Raw genomic sequence first — 21471 nt, 5'->3', positions numbered from 1 at the left:
TGATGGCATGCAGGAATTAATTACTGTCCTCAGGGCTTGGTAGTACCTTAGTTAGAATACATCCCCTGGACTGGTTGGTCCTACATGCCAGAAGGGACTGGTCCTACATGCCAGAAGAGACTTGTGAAGGAGATAGATGGATGGGCAGAGGGTGCCTGAAAAATAATTGCTCAGGCTGACAGCACTTCTGCCTTGGCTATTAAGGGTACCCATGGAATCATTCCTCAAAGCTGTGTTTGTCTCTGCCTGATTTAAAAGTGGAGTTCCTTATTTTTATTTATTGCTGGTAGCAAATGGCAATGCAAAAAAATCCAAAGTGATTGCACTAGAGAAGAAGACTAAAAGGACAAAAATACATACAGAAAGAGGAAAGATTATGGAAAATGAATGAAACTGAATGAACCAGAATGAGTGGTGCTGGTTATTACCTGTCCTTCCCTGTTGCGTCAGGGAGTAAATTATGCCAAGTAGAATCTTGCAGAATTTTGCAGTAAATTGCCTGAACTCATCCATACTCACTGCTTTGTGAGCAAGGGAGGCCACTTCACAGGCTGTGGCTGCTGCACTTGGAGTACCTTGTAATTTAGGCCATACTTCCTGAAAACAGAACTCATCTTTCAGGGATCTCCTGAGTCACTTAGGAAAACTCAGGAACTGGTAAACTCCAAAGCTTTTGATGGTGGTGGTGGAAGGCTCAATGACTGCATTTCACCATTTTCTGTGCACAAAGCAGGGCGTGAAACTGCAGAGCCCTGAGCAAAGACACTTCTTATCCTGTGTCTTGCTTTCCCTTCACAGTTTGTTTCAGGTTTTTCTTTCAAGAAGTGTCCTTTCCAATCCCTCCCTGTTCCTTCCCCCAGGCTGTAGCCCTTCAAGCAAACGGGATGGAATAGCAGAGCAGCAATACTGGTTCATTTGTTTACATCTCACTTATGAAAATACTTGGTTTCTGTTGAACCATACCCTTTGTTCTGACACAGCTGCTCTGACCACGCTCTCCTTGCAAGCCAATACCATCATTGCTCACTGGGCACCTCCAGCCATGATTTTATTCAGAAAACCTGAAGATGTGCTGTGAAAACCAAATCTCTCAGCTGTATTCATCAGTGCTGTTTCTAATAACAGACATGTTCTGAAACAAAAAATGTTTTCTTGTGTATGTAGTAGAAAACGAGCTTTTCTGTGCACAAGTTACTCAACAGTCAGGTTTTTGGCTGTTTCTTTCCAAGACACCTATCTTTTTTTTTTTTTTTTTTCATGTAGAAAGTCAACAGAACAGGAAACTAACATGTAGAGGAGGCAAAGAAATCCTTAATTTTTCAGTTAGGCTTTTTTTTTTTTTATTTCAATCAATAGTTTAACAAGTGCTTAAACTTCCCCAGCAGTTTAATCTGGAACATAGTTGAGAAGAAAAATATCTCCTATAACTTTACAAAAATAAAATGATATTTTTTTTTCTTTTAAAATCCTGCACTTTAGGCAAGCACACTCCAACTCAAGCAAGACTGACATTATATTCTAAAATACAGACTTCTGTTCATAGAACTGACATTCTACCCCAGGGCAGCAGGCACAATATGTAAATAGTATAAAAACAGAGCAAGAACACTTGTTTTGACTTTTCTGATCCCTTTTGTCCTATATCTTGAATAGAGCCTGTTAAAACAATTTGCCTAAGAATTTCTTTAGGTTGCCCTTTCTTCTGTCAGGTGGATCCTTGAACAGGATATTACAGAGGGAAAAGCTTTCACCTGTCTTGGCAATACTGGCAGCTACTGAAGATACCAACATTAATGGATTAATTTTTTTTAAAGCGTCTACATTTCACCAGGGGACAAATCACCCAGTTTGTAGGTCTTCCACTGCCATACCACTTGCAGCTTAACTTCTTTAGCAGCCAGGGCTGCCAGCACATGAGGTCAGGTTGGAGAAATAAAATGAATGGAATATATTGTGTCACATATGTATGCAGTGTTGTGCAGCAGTTAATTTAGTGCGTGATGAAACCAAGAGAGTGGGTAATCTTAGCTCCTCATTCTGTGCCTGCAAGCAAGGAGAAGCTGTGTAGAAAATATGGACTAGCACATAAATGATGTGCTCTGAAGACTTACATCTTTGTTCAACTTGACTTGTGTTGGCTAAAAGAAAAATTACAAAAAATACAGGCATGTGGAGGGAAGCTGGTGCAGCATATGCTAAGAACCCAGATAATAACATTATGTTTCTGGTCAACACTACTAATAAACTGCAGAAGTCAGCAATCAGATTCCATGTAATGCATTGTGTAGACCTTTTTAAAATACTTCCTTTTTAAGTGTCTTTAAATGACAAGGAAAAAAGGAGTATTTATTGTACAATTTGTACAGTGAGTCATATTTTCATGCAGTCTAACCATAAGCTTTGGAAAACTTAGACCTTTGCAAGTCTATGATTCAAAACAGCCGAGACATGAATGTGCTTTTAAAGGTTATAACTAGACAGATCTTTCTCTTGAAACTGTTGTAACATTTTTGACATTAGGCAATTTACAAAGGAGCCACAAAGCACTAACAAACTGTAGATGACTGCCCTGATGAATACAGAAAACTCTGCTGTGGAGCAGTTCCTTTGGTCTTTGCTTCCATCCTGCATCACAAGCATGTGCAGATTTCAGCTGGGATCAAGCTGTGTGTGGCACTCGCACAGGCTAGGGATGTGGTCTGACAACTCCCAGTGATGGATATTTTTTCAGAGATAGGATCACGTAACGTGGGAATGGTTGATGGTGGTGAAAGCAGCTTGTCTTGTGTGATCCAAGGAATGTCACACAATACCCATCCTCTTAAATAAAAACTAGTGTGAATTCACTCATGCCGCTAGATCTCAAATAGAAGTCAGAAATGATGCAGGTATTTAAGGGACTTGTTTCACTGTAACAGCTCCGTAACCCAGTTAGAGATGTGCTGGTGTCAATCTGCTGACTACAAAACTCAATCCAGAGAAAATCAAACTCCATGCTGGTTCCTAACTACTCTGTTAGAGGCATCCTGTCTCCTTCTTGACCCTCTAGTTAAAACTGTGTTGATGCCCCCCACAAGCAACTGGCTCTTCAAATAGGTCTGACTATGTGGAGCAGAAAACCATCAATAAATGCTGATCAGAATAGCTGTTGTTCATAAGGCTCAATTCACCAGGGTGTGCTGGCTTTCAGCTTCTTCTAACAGCCTGAAGGAGGATCTGACATTAGATGGATGGATAAACTTTCTCTGGTGACTACTGAGCCAACCTGAGCTCCATTCCTAACTTTTTTAAGTAACAGTTTTTGGTGACTTTTCATTTGTCTTAGGAAAAAATATGAAAGATGTGGTCTGACTCGGCAGCAAGTCGATGTACCGCTCCTTCCCTCTGTCTTCCTGCTGTCTCAAAACTAGGTTCCAACTCTGAGAAAACTGTTCCAACTCTGAGAAAACTCACATCCATGTTTTCAAGGAATGCTTTTGCTATAGTAGACAGTATGAAGACTCACTGTGTAAAGTTGAAAGACTCACTGTGTAAAGTTGAAAGACGTTCATTCAAAACATGAATTGAATGCTTTTTGTATTTTCCCAGGATACTGAAAATAACACATTAAAGGTTCTTTTTCTGACATAGTACCAGAATGGGCAGCTGATACTGTGAAGAAACTCTACAACTTTACTCCTTATGTTTCTTACAGATGTTCCTGCTCCTCCTGCGAGCCAAACCCTGTGTGTATCAGTACAAGCCACAGCCCAAACACCGCAAGGTTTTTTGCTCCACATTAAAGTAGGGGAGCATGGTTCATCTATGAACTTGTAACTCATTGCTTGCCTTAAACATCTCCCTTACCACTGTCAGAGTCCGCTCTCATTTGCATCAGTGCACAAAAGGATATATTTACCACTGAGGGAAACCTGAGAGTTTCCAGGGCTGGCTCTTGTTGACAAATTCTCTCTGAGGTCTGTGTCTATCCACCTTCCCAGCAGCGTTTCCTCAACCCAATGCTAATTAAGCTCTATGAAACCCTGGTATGTGTTAGGACAGTTCAGCAACGAGAAAAGGGAGGATGTGGTTGCATTTGGGCATCTCCTGTGCCCTGCTCTGTAAGACTGGGTTGGTGTCCCTCCATCTGTTGGTCTGTTTGCAGCTGCTTTCTTGCTCTACCAGGGACCATGGTGTGCTCGCTGCTCTAAGTAACCCTTTTCTCTGTTCTTACATGAGGTCACATGACTAAAAAGATGCTGCTAAATAGGGCTGCAGAACACATTAGATCCCACTTGCTTTACTTTGCCCACCTGGCTGACACAAGTACTGCATGTGGAGTACGTAAGGCCTCAGGAATATGAGAGAAGTCGTTCCTGCAGCCTTGTATTGGCAGCCTACCTGCACTCTGTACATGCGACAGTAAAACTGCTGCTGCTGGCTGACTGGCTTTGAGGGGGCTTGGTTGTAAGATACAAAGGGAGGCCTCGAAGCAATTACATAGCTAAGTTAATTGAATGAGAAAATACTAAACCACTGGTTATTTTTACAACTTAATGATGATTGTAAAAACAGCTTAAATTACTTGGACTATTTTTTTTTAATTAGGGGTATCAACCATTTAGCACTTTCTGAACAGACGGCTGTTGATTTGCTGATTCTTTCTGTATTATGAGCTGTGAGATAATGGCAAGATAAATCTTTGCGGGTTTCCTCCTTATATACATATCTACATCAGAGCTGTGAAGTCAGAGGGGGAAGCTGCTATCACAGTACTGGCACAACACCGAGCCCTTCCCCAGAGCTAAATTCTGATGAGAAACTGGGCGTTGGGGATAAGAGTACCACAACAGTAAGATGGCAGAGATGACTGAAGCAGGATCATAAAGTTCATCCCAGCAGTTAAAAAAACAAAAAAAAGGAGACCCCCTCCCTCCCCCCAGAAGTCTGCAGTCCTAAAGTGCAATTACTTTTGTGCAGTCGTGTCAGGCCAGGGATCAGACTGGATGAAGTTCAAAGCACAAACATCAAACGAGTGCCGTTCGGGATTCAAGGAGGAAGAGGGAAGTAAGGAAAAGAACAACAGTTCTCAGGCATTCAAGTGCATCAAGAAAATAAATGTCCCTTTCTCTTGAAGAAAAACAACCCCCAGTCTGGTGGAATCCTGGCTTTGTAGTAATGAAAAATAAGTTCTCCTCGCTTCTAGCTGAGAACATCCCAATATGACACAGTACAAATAAACAACAAAGCAAGAGCTGGGGCGCTGGGATATTTTTCCGGTGCCCTGCTGCTATACAGCCTGATTTTATTTTCCTCTGGTGACTCTTCAGATCTGGGTACTGATGAGGCGCACTGAATTAAAGGCATCTGGTAGGAAGTGGCTCTTTTCTCGGGCCGGTCAGGGCTGGAGCCGTCGCTCGGTCTCTGGCCATTGTACAGCAGGTACCTGCCCCGGGCATCCTGCTCCATCTTGAAGATTTCGTACTCAGTGTGAGGTAGGCGGATGCCGAGCGCGATGCAGCCATTCGTGTGCGTGACGTCCTGCTGAACCCCGACCTGCCAGGATCCCTGTGCTCCACACTCATTCCCGTTGAAGACGTTGAGCAGCGAGGCTGTGGATATATCCATGGGAGTGACCTTCATGTGATTCACTGTGAGAGAGGAAGAGGGGAGCTATTAGCAGAGGAACACAAACAAAAGCAAAGCCAACATGCCTGTTGTGGCACATCTGTTAAATCAAAATTGTCTCCCCTTGTTCCTTCTTAAATGAATTTTTCATATTGCAGGTGTGGCCAGCAAATCTATAAGCATCATTTTATGTCTTCGACTTTGTCTGTGCAAAAATTGCGTTTTGCACAGAACAACCCACTCTCCAACTCAGTTGAAGAAAACCTGATGGCCGTGTATCTCAGCCAGAGATTAAGCAGAGCTTTTCATAGATTCCAGACAATCCTTTGCAGATAAAGCCTGGTTCGTTATACTAGGAGATAGGGAAAAGAGGAAACAATAAAACTTTACTCATGTTTTATTACTCTCTGTATTAATCAGTAAGTGGAGCATTTCTAACGTATTTTTCATCATTTCTTAACATTTGCTACCCTGTAAACCTAATAAAATAATTAGTTCCAATTGGGAAAACACCACAGTTGCACTATCATACTATATTACCTGTCATTTTTTGCATGGATTATAAAATATAGCTGACCTACAGAGAGATGTTTTTTCTCATTTCTAAACATTGGAGAGATACAAGCTCTACTGCAGCTTGCATCTGCAGCTCTACTGCAGCTTACAATCTCTTAATGCAAGCTCTACTTCACCTTGCAGTATCAAACGTAGAACTGCTGTAGCTTCCTCAGTTCTAACCTGCCTGTATTTCAAAGGAGTTTAAGGCACATGAAGTTTCATTCTACAGGCAAGTTAAAAGAGCTGGGAAAAGCCAAAATGAATGAGCCTGCAGAAGCTGAACAGAGATTTTTCCTGGTGTGTGTTTGACACTGTATATCAAGAAAAGGGGATCTGAATAGATTGGTGCTGACCAAAACAGAAGCAAATAAGCAGCCCTCATGCCTCCCAATATACCAAAATGCCAAATTCTCTTGCAGATAATTTTACAGTAAGATTGTTGGGAGCTTTTCCTGAGTTTTTATAAACAGCCATTTGACTCAATGGCTCTACAGTCCATGTTATTTACTCTAGCTGGTGTAAAAGGTATTTTACAGAAATTGAACCTGAAAGTTTTACCTAAACCAAATTAGTGACCTTGATCTGTAGGGTAAATTGGCATAGCCTAAACCAGAAATGCAAGCAAAACCTGGATTTCACCCCAGGAGCTGAGATGGGACATGCTGCATAGGCAGCTCCAAAGAGACCAAGTTCTGACAGGCAAGGGTATCTCCCACCTCCTATATAAATCTCAGATTAGAAAATTATTTCTTCTAGTTAGATACTTTTCTAAATTAGACCCATGCAAGCAGTTTCACACTTCTCACATAGTAACAGAAATAAGGAGAAGAGCCTACAGAGGGCTTGAGGCTTCCAGAGGCCCCACTGGGGCTGGTGCCATGGTGGGATGTCATGTTTTGGAGATGTTTGTTTGTGTGAGTGGTTCAGGCCCCTGAGCTCTTTTTAAGTAGGGTGCCATGGGGCTGTTTGCACAGGCAGGCTTCTCAGCCGCAGGGACCTGGGTGGCATCACCACTGAGAGCTGCTTTCCGAAGCACCCAGCGGGTTTGGGTTGGATACATCTTGTCTTCACTCTGGTGGCTTTAATCAGAGCTGTCTTTAGGGACACCCTTACTTGCTGGAGGGCCCCTTTGGGAGCATATGAAAAGATGCATGCTGCTGCATGTGTCTTCCACAGAAAATTATTTATATTGCTTCAGATCTGAAACGAGTTTTGAAGATGCTTTTTGCTCTCTACTGAAGGAGCCCTAGGACAAAAATCTAACCACTTTTCCACTTTTCTTAGAGGCTTGAAGTCTGGCCACTGAAGTCCAAGATCCCTTGGCGATGTGAGATCTTATTTTCTTGGGTGTACTTAAAGACCTCTGCCTCAAATGGGTATTGCTTCAGTGGTGTGAAATGCTGCGCAGCTGTATAGTTTGGCTGGGGATTCACACAGGAGTTCATAATAAGAAATTATGAACTCCTGAAAATCACAGAATGAAATCATCAGCAACCAAGTCATTAGGAGCAAACTCTGCTCTGGCCCATATCTACCTCCCCCCATCAATGTATCAAGCCACTCTACCTTTGAACACAAACTCCGTGCCACCCATGACTTTGGACGAGTGGACTCCTCGGCTGTAGCGTCCCTTGGCATAGATGGTGAAGGTGGGGTGCTTGCAGATGGGGTCAGAGTAGTGGTAGTAGTGCCCCTCCCAGGTGTTGTTGTTGTCGTGGAAGATGAAGTGCCGAGTCAGGAAGAGCACCTCTGGTCGCACCTCACAGCGCTGGCTCACCCACTCTCCGTGCAGCCCAATGGTCAGGTCTGCCTTGGGGGGCAGGATGGGTGGGTGGTGCTCGTCCGAGCGGTAGATGATTCTGCACGCGATACACGTGCGGTCGTGGTTCTGAAACAAAGCAGAGAGAAACCCTCGGTGAGCATTACCTGGGGTACAGGGCAATGCATCAGGCCAGCCACTTCATGCTGAAGTGGCACCAGCTCCACATTTTAAGGCATCTGTTGTCATTTCTTATCATGTTGTGGTACTATTTGATTTTGTACGTGTAAGACTGCACAGCAGGAGAGCACTTAAGAGATTAATTCCCTTGTTTGCATTTATCTGAAATTAACATTTTAGTTCAGGATCTAGGAAAGGCTGACTTTATCCTTCAAATCATACAAGAAGCTGGCAGATGGTAATTTTACTATAATAGGGATTTTGCAACACTTGTGTCAGAAATCACTACCTTTGCTGAGCTCGTATTTATCTGTCTTTCTTTTACTTGTTAACTTTAAGTACTATAGATAAACACGGGTGTCGTAAGAACTTTTCTCTTTTTGGATGGCAGCCTGGGAGAACAGTAACCAGTGCTTTTTAAACTCTTTCAGCTTTTCTAAGCCCTAATGCAAGTTTATGAAGTGTGTCATACGGTTGGGTGCTGCTGGACATGGTGAAAGCTTTATGACCCTCTCCAAGCAGGTCTGTGATGCCTGCCGAGGTGCCTCACCACTGTGGGCCACACAGCAGCCTCAAGCAGCCAAGTACCCCCAGCTCCCACTGTGAGCACCAGGGGTATCTTAGGAGGGCTTAGGTGTGCAGGCTTCGAGTCTGTGGCAGAAGTGGAAGGAATTTCAGGCTGAGGTTTCCACCTGAGTGACACCATTTATAGTTACTTTGCACATAGACCATTATTCTACATCCCAGGGACATAGAACAGCGGCCATTTCATTGATTTCACTATTGCTGAAAAGACTTTGGGTGACTATCTGGTAAATATAAACCCTGTTTTAATATGTGTAAAAGAAATATATTGTGGGTGTTGTATGTTGATTCTCTGAAGCTATCTACAGTCATTTTATTGGAGAAACTCAGGGCACTAACGAAGACTGTGTGAATGTCACCCCTACAGTGTGCTGGGAGCTGGAAGCAGTGAGTGGAGAAATGCTGACTTCATAGCAGCTCACATGAACTTTTAAGTAAGAACAGTGAATGTGAGCCTTTATCTTACAGAGGGCACTCAGACCTCAGAAAAAAAGAGCTGGAAAGGTGTGCAAAGAAAAAGTATTTCTATAAATCCCCCAGACGGCTGTGTGTCGAGCTTTAGCTTTTAACTTGACACACCTCAGAAAAACACCTCACGGCTTGAACATGGTGGATGTGAGTAACCTGCCCAGTGCATCCCCCTTTCTCCACGAAGAATTGAGTAGCATCCTTGAGAGATGAAGGCCCAAGATATCTGTGTTGGCTGATCTGAACCAGTGCTGGCCAACAGCCCTGCTCTGAGAAGGAAGGTGGTTGGACTTGGTGAACTCCCGAGAGTCTTTCCACCCCAAATCATATGGTCTTCTGGGGACCACATGTCAGCATGCTCTTAAAGTGGATGTAGTCTTTTGCCATAGTAGAGCTTGTTAACTCATTTTAAGATACATTTTTTTCAGCTAAATTCTGCAAGCAGGTGCAAGGTCCATTAGTACCTTAGTGAAATACAAAGAACATTTAATTGAGTCATTTAACTGCAACTGATGAAGTTAGTGCAGATTTATATACAAAAAGTATCTTTCACTTGTAATAGAAATACTGCTTTTTCTTCCTGGAGATCAACATCCAAAAGATGCCTCCACTGCCTTGCATGGATGCCCACAGGGATCCAGGCCAAGGGGTTGCTGTGTGGAAAATGCCAGTGACTTTCAACCACACATTCTGTCCTGCCATTGGGCAGACTGTTTGCACTGCTCCCTGACACTTTAGGGCACTGATGGCAGTACCTTTATGTCTGTGATTGTCCCACTCACGTGAAGTGAAGCCAGAAAGCAAGAAAATGACAGTGCTATAAAACTAAACATAGCTTATATAAGCTGAATCTGTCAACAGTAGAAAGGATTTCTGCTACAGTCTCTTCTCTCTTAAAGTGAATTTGAAAGCTTTTATCATCTCCCAGAGGAGACCCTGGCAGAGCAGTATATTGATTTGGTTTATATTCACATTTTCCTCCCAGGAGTCCATCCTCCAAAAACAGTTCATGAGACAAGGCAATTTAACCTGGGAACCAGTGATTTCTGTTGCCCTTGTTCAAAATGTGAAGAAAACCAAGCACCGGCTCGGCCTGTTGTCTTTTTTGGTCATCACTGGCTGCCATTACACCATGAGCAAAGGTGACTCTTTTGGCAAACTCTAGTAAGGTCCTTGTTTACTCTCTGTTACTTGTCTGTAGTTCACCTGACTCTGTGACCTCTTTGGTCCTGAGCTGCTGCAACTCTGTGCAGCCCTTCTAATTCTGAAGGCTTTGCACCAGTTATGAAGGGCCTGGCCAGCTGGAATGCTAAGAAATGTCCAGCCTGATGGCCTTCTAGTCACTGATGGTGTGTCCAAATGAAAGGGCTGAAATAACCAGGCACTGTTTGCATCAAACCACAAGTGGGGCTGGTAGAGGTTGGGGTGATGAGGGAGGAAGCAGAAATATCCCTTTGACAGCAGTGAGACACCAGCTGGCTCAGGCCCCTCACATGGCTGTACTCTGAAGGCATTGCTTCCCTGAGACCAGCGCTTGAATCTAAGCCCACATAAACCTTTTTTGCTGTGATACTATCTTTCACAATATTATAAACTTCTTAGCAGAAGACTATGCCATGTATAAACTCCCTCAGTATGATTTTTGCCCAACTAATGGGCAAGGGAAAGAGCTAGTTCTGTTATGAAGCAATTTGACTTAATTATGGAGTAATTTATGTTTAACAATTGACTGTATATTTCGCTCTTGCTTTTTTAGGTCAGCTGTTCTTGGCTCTTAATTACACTATCTGAGGCTTTGCAAATCACTCCCTTTCCATGTGTTTCAGGAAAAGATTATTTTCTAAAAACAGGCGCTCAAAGAAAATAGAGAACAGAGATAGAGGACATTTGAGTCCAAACACGATTAAGAACTCTAATAAAAAAGCTCATTTGGGCATGACATAAACTAAAAAGCAATAAAATGATCAAGGGACAGGATGAACATCTGTTCTGTTTTGATTATCTTAGGTGTGCGATGCAATATTTTTAATAGTGGGGCCTTGCCAAAAGCACTGGCCCCTGAAATGGCTGGAAGATCCCTTCCCATGATGGGTGGCTCCTTGAAGCTCTGCAGTACCAAAGCCATAGTGCCATCATTCCTCACCCTCCCAGGTGTTTCTTTAAAGCCAATTTCTGAAATAAGTCATGGAGCCATGTATGCCAAAACAAGCCTGAATCTCTGGCTCAAAACTCAGTTCTTGTAGCTGGGGAGAAAATAGCTTATGATCTGAAAATTTCCACCAACATTTTTTCTCATCCTTCTCCCCTGCTGTCTCAGCTGAAGTGGTAATAGGGCCAGAGAGCTCTGGAAGCCAAGCAAGGAGGATTCTAATTAAAAAAAGCAAACAAGGATGAGGTTCCTTCATCTTTTTCCCAATTGCTGTGGATAGTTAGAAACATAAACCCTCCCAGCATAGTTTAATTTTCTCTTAAGTTCTGTGGAATTCTGTGGCTGCCTAGGACTAATTGTCTGACATTGACTACGCCACACAGCATGTGACTGGGCCTGTCACGTTGCACCCAGTATACCCTTGTTGCAGGGAGATGTGAGATGAGGGGCCAGGCACTAGATTTCTTCAAGCATGGGCTCAGGCTTGAACTGTGTGTGCAGTGCAGATCTAACTGGCAGCCTGAGATCTTGTAGGGGCCAACAGACACAAAAGCTGGGGTAGGAAGCCCCTGCCATGTGAATGCACCTCTTGCTGTGAGGGGAAGTGCTGAAGAAGAGGGGAGAGAAAAGCCATGCTTAGCTATGGTCTCTCATGCTCAGCACGCCTCCCAAATCCCATATGTCACGGCAGGACTAGGTGGGACTGGAACGAATCATGCCTGGTCAGGGTGCTTTAAACCTCACCACCCGAGAAAACACAGTACCAGGTGTTAGTGTTACTAACTAGCGCTCTCAGGATGGGTATAAATGGAAATTCTTGGGAGAACATCAATTCAGGGAAATGCTTCCAGCTCAACAAAAAAAGTTGGATGGCTTTGCTTCACATTGCCAAGGAGCCAAGTCCACAGGAAGGACACATTTATGAATTGCTCAGGATAGTATCAGGCTTGCTCCTCCACTGCTGTAGATAACTGCAGACCAAGACAACATTTTAAAAAACGACCACAGATTCTCTCCAGTACAAAAGTGATAATTTGCAGGCTTTGCATGACCTCATATGAAGCTGAGTTGACTAATGTGCATTAGGCTGGCTCTGGGGAGTTGACAAGCACGGCTGACACAGTCATAACTCAGCCTGCCAAATGGAATGAAGAATAACAAAGATTTAAAACTTTAATTAAAAATCTTGAAGCAAGCAAAATGCTGGAGAGAGTGGTAACTCCTTTGCAGAGTTGTCAGATGGGTATTTCTTTTGGTGGGGAACAGAGGTGCTGCAAGCAGGAAGGAGGGTGGAGATATGCTCAGATTTATCTGCAAATGCGTACCATATATTCTAAGATATTGAGGAATGGTTTTTATTAACTGCTCTTATGAAGGGGAAGATAGCAAAAGAATCTCAAGGCACTACCATTACACAACTGTCTGATCTATGATGTTGATTCTGTTGCACAACCCTGCATAAAACAAATAAACAAAACCAACATGAAATGCAAAAGTCTTCTGGTTGTTCTTTTCTGGTATAAATTACTTCAGCCTGGGCAAAAGACAAGAACAAAGAGAAAACCAGACTTCTCAGATGAATGTGCTTGCATGTCATCTGTCCCATTAAAATGACAGTAAATTATGGTGACATGAATGTTTTATGAAGTATTAACAAAAAATAATTCCTGGAAAACCCAAAGGGACAGCTTGAATGTCCATTTTCAAGAACAAAGTACTCCTGAATAAAGCTGCCTTCTGTATTTATTATGCCTTTAAAAAGCATTCTATACAGACAGCCCTCTAAACCATGCAATATTACCAGCGAGTCTTCCCTGCCCTTTTACAAAAGATGAAGGAACTGTGCTTCAATGCCAACCATGAGGAAAGTGTCAGTAGTTTAGATACATATGCTCAGTTGACCTGAAGGCCTGTGGTTTATTTTGCTAGGCTAAATAGTTAATTTTGATCCTTGGTACTGCATTTGAGTTGGGACAGGCTTTTACCGCAGCTGCAGAGCAGAAAGTGCTAAGTGCAGATGTGGCACCTTCAAAGGCGCAGGACCACAGCCAACAGCGCTGCCGAGCACAGCAAGGGCCAACCTCAGCTAAAAGCTGTTTCCTTCTCTCATCTCTGTAGGGCACAACACCCACTATTGTTGTTCATAAACATGGAATTAACCCATTTGAACATTCTTTTGAATATTCCTACTTTGCTTCCCCTCATAATTTCCCTAACCAAGAGCCTTTTTCAAGTAATAATGGACAAAAGGCAGCCTTCAAGTGTTGGCTTAATCTAGAAGTCTAGTGGCACTACTCAAGCAAACAAAGGAGTTTTGTCTGCCAAAATTATACTTTTTTGTTGAGATAATGTTTTGCGTATTTCTCTGAGGCACTTCACATGTTTAACATCTATTTATTAACTTATGATTGCATTTCCCTGAGAGCTTCACAAGTACATAGCATTCCCCTAGAGATGAAGTCACTGTGTTTCAAAGAGATGAAGACCCAAACTTTTGAAAAGCACAGAAAACTTCACACACTTTGTTCTTTCTTGGCTAAAGGAAAGCCCAAGCAGCAGTCTTCATATGTTGAATTTGCATTAGCTGCAAATGCCAGGTGCTGCTGAAAGTCTGGTCTCAGAGGTGAATAAAGTTAGAGTCATTAGAGTTGCATTTTCAAGGGAAAATGTCTTACTGAAAGAGTGTGTCCAGCAAACATTTGAGCATGACTAAGAGTGAAGGTTACCCTAGCACTTTTTAGACTTCTTGTGATGCTCTAGATGATGTCTGCCTTACTTCTAAGTAATGATCTAACTAGAATGACTGATCATCATAGTACTGCTCTGATCTTTCCCGTTACTCCATCTCATGATAAAATAGCACAAGGAGTTCTTTGTTTACAAAAAAATATTGCTGAGGCAATTACATGTGAAATAAGTCTCCCAGTACTGCTCTTGTACACATTTTCTGTAGTTTAGAGCAGACATTTCTGAACACATCTTCTGTCTTGCACAGAGAATGAATACAGCATTCAAGCCTTCCTTCATGCTACAAGTCCCTGATATGTTTGTGATATTATGACCAATCACGCAGCCTCCTTGGTGTTGGCCTAATGGGGAACATTTTGTGTAATATATGTGATGATGGCCAAGCAGTTCCCCTATCCTGTCCTTCCCACCCATGTGCTCTCTTGCACTGGCTGAAGAAGCTTCATGTATGATAGCTTGAATTGTTTGATAGACTTGAAATGCCAAAAGACATCAAAGATGTTCATCTCCATTCATCAGCCAGTCCTAACTGGTATCTCAAGCCAGGTTAGAAACCAGCCAAGAGAAATCTATATAGTGACCTATTCATCATCTGCACTCAAGAACTTCCATGTATTTTACAGAAGGAATTTGTTTAAGGTATGCTCTTATCTAAGAGAATTCGTAAAACTTTAAGAGATGACATATTATATGTTTTTAAAAGCTCCCTGATTTTATATGAACACTTGAGATACGGTAATCTGTGAATTTATTCAGATTTGTAGCTCAGCATAAAGCTGTCTGGTTTTTGGACAACCCTTTTGATTTACCATCCTGTGGTGAAATTGCTGCAGGAATTTGGATAAGGTCCAATTCTATTTGTTTAAAGTCCTGATCATGTGGCTTTGGCATTCCTAACATATCCAGCAATCATTTGCTTTTAATTACCGTTCATTTCAACCACATAAGTAATGAATGTGGCTACCACATCCAACTTACAGGCTGTGTAAACTCTTGGGCTGGGTGGAACTTTCTTCTATATAGAGGCTTAACTATAAATTTAACTAAAAATGTGAATCCTCTTAACTTATTTTAGGCAGGCCTTTATGAGTCTAAAATATAAATAAATAAGAAGGAAATGAAAAAAGCCTTAAATGAAAGATTCCACACAATACACCTGATTCACTTCAGAAGCAATTTCATGGCCCCCCCAACCTCTTGGTATGACTGTAGAAACCTTAAAAAAACAAGTTGATTTAACGTTTCTATTTATTCATGGTGTCCAGTTTCCAGAGGAGTCTGTGACTTGTAGTTTTAAACTCAATTTAGCATTTAAACTCATTTTCAGCTGGGTCCCAGTGGAGCAACAATTAGAAAAGGAAAAGAGTTCAAAAAGGAAGGGTTATAACCTTTCAACGGTATGTTTGCCTGGACCTCAAAAAAAAAAAAAAAAAGGAAAAAAAGCACTTCTGTTACTATTCTTCCTACATTTGGCAAACAGAAGGTCAGAGAGCCTGTTAGAACCTGTTGGTATAGAGACTGTCATGGTCAGGTACAAACCAACAAACCAACATCCTGGAATCTTTCATGGCAGCTAAGGCAAAGGTTCATTTTTCAGGGATATTGCTATTTATATCACGCTGAAAGCCTAGTATCAGCAGGCCCCCAGACTTCTCTGGGGACAGGAGAAGTCTCATGTCAAGTCTGAGCAAGAGCAACCTACTAGAAAATGTAAAGTCAAGCTGCACTCTTGTACACTTAAAACTTGTGTTAAACGTACACATCTTTTGCTGTTGAAGACTCCAGCTGAGACCTGAGTCCCAGCAATCCAGATGATGTACTTGTATACATCTTTGTGAATGCAAATGAGAGTTTCAGTGCTCTCATTGTTTATTTAGCTAACCTGTCTCAAGAAACACACCTCTCTTATGCAAGATTTGATCCCTTAAATTCAAACATTGTATTTTAGAGGCACTATATTTTAGAGGGAAAAAAAGATGCTGCAGTAGCAGAACAGACAGGCAGGAAAATCATCACCTGTGTGTCCTAAAATTATGGCAGGCCTGGACAACAGTCTTAATTACATAAAGCTGGCTGAGGGTACGTCTGGACTGCTCTGAGTATAATGAAATGCCTAAAAGGTAGAAGTGTAGGCATTTACTATGTTATGTATCAGCCCAGAATAAGACAACTAGATTAGGCCAGAAAAGATACCCAGTTACAGTGATTTAAATCAGATTTTGTCTCCGTTCTGAGTGGTTGGAAAAATATCTACAATATTTTCTAGAACAGATACAATATACCTGGTGTCTGATAATTTCTATCTACAGGTACCTGCAAGGAAGAGATCTAGTAAGGAATCCTCACTCCCAAATAAGTAAAGTGAAAGTTCTTGTGGTTGTTTGAATCAATTAAAGAAAAGCAAAATTTTGAAGACGATTCTGCTGTGCTACATCTCCTGCTGCTGAAACTCTCTATTTTGGGATTGTAAGTTTAAAAAGAAAACTCAAATTTGTCCTTGGTCACTTGAAGACACAGCGTAAGAACGACAGCTTATCACAGTTTTCATACAGAAAAACAGTTGACCATGGATTAAAATGATCCCTAGGCCGGGTTATAAAGCAATTAAAGGCAGATCACATAACGACTTAAACGGCTACATTTTTTGTTCACAGGAGACAGACAACCCAGGGCAGACCCAGGGCAGCCAAGGCTTTTTCATCAAAACTCTCCCTCCTCCTGTTGTGTTTCCTGCTATTGCTGATAAGCTGTAGCTGATTTTTGAAGCATTTACGATGAGATGATTAAAAATGGTGGTAACCAATTAGCTGGAAGTGACGCTTGGCAGTGCCCAGCTGGAGCACACCGACAGCAGCAGCACCTGGCAATGTGGCTCCAATTGCTGCTTGCCTTTGAAATGTCACCAGGAAAGATCCACAGACAGCCTTCCTGCTACAGGCCATCAGTGTCTGCTCTTCCTGGTTGAGTTTTATTTAGCTTACTACGGGTTGATCAGTTCCCAATGAAGTTGAGGGCACTTTGAGGCCCCTTTGAACACTGAATTATCAAATGGAATTAGAGCCCCATTCAAAATTCACCTGGTTTTCATTTCATTAATGTGTGTGCCTAAGTCTGGATCCACGATCTGCACAGTCCATCAGTTTTTTTCCCTTCATGCTGCCCCTTCCATGTGTTTACCTTCCACTTTCCTCGTCTCTTCTTCAGGTTATGGATCACCCAGCTTCCACATGCTGATATTCATATTTGATTTCCTCTCTCCCTGCTCCCCCCTGCAGCTATAGAAGCATCCACTGATGCCTGTTCCTCTTCTGCTACCTCAGTTCTATACAAAACCTTCTTCTCAGCTGCTAGCCCACAGCCATGGTCCCAGCCAACCACTCCCACTTCTGCCTACAAGTCTCTGATTCCATCTTCTCAGTGGCCTTTATTTACTTTAGTTCACTGGATTACTTTCTTGCATATTTGATGCAGTCACATAAACCACAGCCAAGTAACTGTTCTCACAAAGTAAGTTCTGTGATCTTCTGTTAATTTACTATGTCATCTCTAAGGCTACGATTGACTGCCGGTATAAGAAGCACATCTGTATTTTAGGTTACACCAGTGCACTCAGAAGAACTGAGTGATTTGGGCTTTGTCACCAGTATCTTAAAAAAGGGTACATACAAACACACACACACACAAACACACACTCACATGTACCTTGGCATTTTGAAGAGGAGGTTGGTAACTGGAGGGCCGATAGTACCTCCTCTGAGTAGCATCAGTGTGAATGTCTCCGAGGAATAGCTCCTCCACAAGGTGGTCTAAATTGTGGTGCAGGTACTGCTTCTCCACGCGGATCAGCTGGAGTTCGTGCATGGCAAAATTCAGAGCTTTGGTGCATTCACAGCCATTCTCTTCTCTCAGCAAATCATAGCTCACATCCTGCTCCCAGGTACTATCTTCTGGGATAAATCCAGGACATGTCTGGTTCACCAACTCACTTAATTTTTTGGCCACTGCTTCGTTGTGGCATATGATCTGTATGTTGCGGAGCTGATAGTCGGCCTCAGTGCCCCCGCGGATGATCCAGGACGCTTGTCGGAGACGTATCTTGCCACGTATGACTAGCGTGTAGATGGGGTTTGTGCAGCGATTGCCACCGTAATAGAACTGATAGGCCTTGAATGTGTTGTTGTGGTAGAACCTGTAAGATCTGGTGATGAACTCTGGGCCTGCTCTAACTTCGCAGCTGTGGGAAGAAAAAGAAAGAAAAGTGAGGAAACAAAATTTTAGCAAAGTGGCTCATCACATATACTGCAGGCAACAAGATCCACACGGGACCATAGAGATACCTGGGCGCTAATATCCCTCTGGCATGAACAGGAGTAAATAGGAATTAGGCATCTGTGGCCTGCTGATTATCCAACAATTCCCTCTGCTGTTATTAATACACTGCTTCATGATGATCATATCTAAGGGCTTTATCTTGTAGGCTTAAATACTTTGAATCATGTTTTGGTTTTGCCTTTTGTCTTGGGACCACCATGTGACTCAATTCTTCATTGAAAAAAGTAGCAGCTTATTAAACATCTATTGCTCTCTTTTGCACGGTAGATTTAGCAGAATGACTGATAACATCAGAAAGTGAAATGCCATACGTCCAGGGAACAGCACAAAGAACTGGTTTATAAGCTGCTCTAGAAGCTTCTCAGTGTAACTCCATGAGCTCTGGTCTGCAGAGGATATGTAGGATCATGTCCTCAGATTTTCCTCAAACATTCAACAGGGGTGGCAGTTAATGCAAACTTATGACCATTAATGCAAAACTTCTACTTGGCTTGATTTTGGACCATGTAATATTAGGTTTTGTGGAGTTTTTTCTTTCTTTTTTTTTTTCTGAAAGTGTAAATGGCAGTTAAATTCCACTTCCTGTAGAAAGCCCTTTTGTTCCTTCAAACTTGTTCCCCTTGCTGCCTCTACACGGCTTAATATAAACAGAATTGTAGAATTGTTAAGGTTGGAAAAGACCTCTAAGAGCATTGAGTCCAACTATTAACCCAGCACCACAATGTTCACCACTAAACCACATCCCAAGTGCCACATCCACATGCCTTTTGAACACTTCCAGAGATGTTAACTCCACCACTTCCCTGGCCAGCCTATTCCAATGCCTGACCACCCTTACAGCGAAGAAATTTTTCCCAATATCTAATATAAACCTGCCCTGGTGCAACTTGAGACCATTTCCTCTCATCCTGAAATACACTCCTTTCTATTAAAAAACCCCCCAGTATTTCCTACTACAAGTCACTTCCAATAAGCATGTGAATATTGCCTGCTGAGACACAGAAAGCAAAATAGCTCTCTGAAATACAAGTCATCAGGTATAAAGAGTAATAGAACTAGTGAAATATGGCTTCTTAATTTCTTCTGCTAATAAAACCTGTGCTAGACACATGCTCTGAGAACAAGGACCCATTCAATGGATCTAATGCATGGAGACAAATATAGTACAATGTTATGTTTGAATGAGCATCCATTTTGGCAGCTTGGTAGACTCCTTCCTATTCAGAGAGATTGAAAGATATTTCACAGCATGCTGTTTAAAATACACACAATAAATTGATTCATCAAGACAGCTTTATGGCATGCTATTTTAATGTACATAACACTGCTCCTTCTCCTTTTATGCATAAACATATAGAGAGCATCTGGAATTTAGAGCATCACCATATTAAAGAAAATATTTCCCCTGCTGTTGAAAGTGGGAATACTCATCCTTCCCTCCTCTGCTTCTTTACCCTCTTCCCCATCCAAGAATCGTGTTTCATCTTTCCTTACCCAGTAGAGACCCAGTGGCCCTCAATATTGGGAGGCATCTGTACAGTGATCCGGGCTCCATTGTGAAGGTGTTTCAGCATATGATGGCACTGTGACTCCTTGAAAGCCCTCCAGGCACTCTTCTCCAAGGACCGAGGGTGGGACCTGCTGTCTGGGTGAAGAAGAGCAGAACCTTCTCCCAGCCCTGTGACAGAAAGTGTAAATTATATCATGAGACCCTGCTGAGTAGAGCTTCACCGTCATAAAGCATATTGTGACCATCTTGTGTTGAATGACACTTGTTCATATTGTTATGTGTCTGGGCAAATACTGTTTACATTTATTTTCTCATCTGAAAAAAAAAAAATATGGGAAGCTCTTCCTTTCTGTCACACCACTAATAATCCACTACATAAATTTACTTTATGAAATACACTGGGGAAAAGAGCTTGAACTGAAGCTTTGAGTTTCCACACCCAGGAGATGTGGCTCTGAAATGGAATTTTATAGACACCTCTGTAATCTCTGGTCAGGACAATCTAAAACCTGGGCTTTCAAACTTTCAGAAAGTTGTATCCAGATCCGGACACAAACTTTGCGGTTTCAGCCCACCTCTAATTAGAACGCTTCTATAATAAACTTGCAAATAAAGACTGCTCTTTGAAGTCAAGGAAAAACAGATATTAAAAGCAAAGCCTCTGCACACAGGAAGCCTCTGCGATGACTGAGGTGGTCAATTAAAGGCAGATTCTTCTATTTTTATTTTAAAGGGGAAAAGGAATTTCAAAAGCTAACTTTATCCCCAGCACACAGTAATTTTGGTTTCTAGTAATGTATACATACAAAATCCACCAGCACGCTCTCTCCACAATATTAATTGAACACAATGAATACATAGCTTGAAAAGGAATGCGCCTTTACTCTTTCAGGCACAGCCTGCTCTTAGATATGTTGGAAAACAGGGATCAAAAGAAAACCTCATATCAAGGGGTTAAAAGGTGACAAACATGAACCTTATATAACGTGTTGGAAACTGTATTACATTGCCAGAAGGAATTTGAGCACCAGAGGGCTGGAAAATGGATACAGGGTGGGGTGAAGAGGCTGTTCGAGTGCCTGGGAAATTGGGGCAGCCATCTCAGGAAACGGATGTCTCACTGAAACATGCTCCCAGGGGCAGAGTCTGGGAACCATCCCATGTTTTCTGGTGCCTTCTCAGCTGACCTGGATAAGAAACAGGGCTTTTGGGGATTACCAGTGAGAGCTACCCTGCCCAGGATCCTATGCTTTATGCCCCAGGCCCCATCTAACACTTGGGCACATGCGTGGGCAGCATGCACCATAGCTACAGCAATTACAAAAAAAATCAATTACAAAAGTATTATTTGGTGTTAGGTAGACACTGTCTTAAGCCTTTCCCATTTCCAACTGAAAAAAAAAAAAAGAAAAAAAAGAAAAAAAAAAGAAAATGGTGTCAGTGATTCATTCTGTTGGCTAGGTCTTAGATCTTCCGGAAGAAACTTGGGTAACACCTGGGGAAATGGCATTGCCAAAATTATAAATACATGTCAACCATTCAAAAATAGCAATTCCTAAGCCAAACAGAGACAAG

The 21471-nt window shown here is 42.2% G+C and overlaps 1 protein-coding gene across 1 annotated transcript in view; it reads right to left on the bottom strand.

The window, feature by feature from the left end:
• Positions 1-1004: 1004 nt before the first annotated feature.
• The window catches only part of APCDD1 (APC down-regulated 1), a 28879-nt gene continuing 8412 nt past the window's right edge, over positions 1005-21471 (bottom strand). The window contains exons 2-5 of the mRNA XM_085052535.1: positions 19881-20064; positions 17757-18288; positions 7732-8053; positions 1005-5630 (exon numbers count right to left, since the gene is read on the bottom strand). Coding sequence (XP_084908661.1) covers positions 5182-5630; positions 7732-8053; positions 17757-18288; positions 19881-20064 — 1487 coding nt within the window. The 3' untranslated portion in view covers positions 1005-5181. The remainder of the gene's footprint in view (positions 5631-7731; positions 8054-17756; positions 18289-19880; positions 20065-21471) is intronic.

The sequence above is a fragment of the Lichenostomus cassidix genome, chromosome 2 (assembly GCF_008360975.1).
Source record: "Lichenostomus cassidix isolate B80296 chromosome 2, HeHo_3.0, whole genome shotgun sequence".
Lineage (NCBI taxonomy): Eukaryota > Metazoa > Chordata > Aves > Passeriformes > Meliphagidae > Lichenostomus > Lichenostomus cassidix.
Note: the sequence above shows the minus strand (reverse complement) of the source record. Positions and strands in the feature narration are given on the sequence as shown.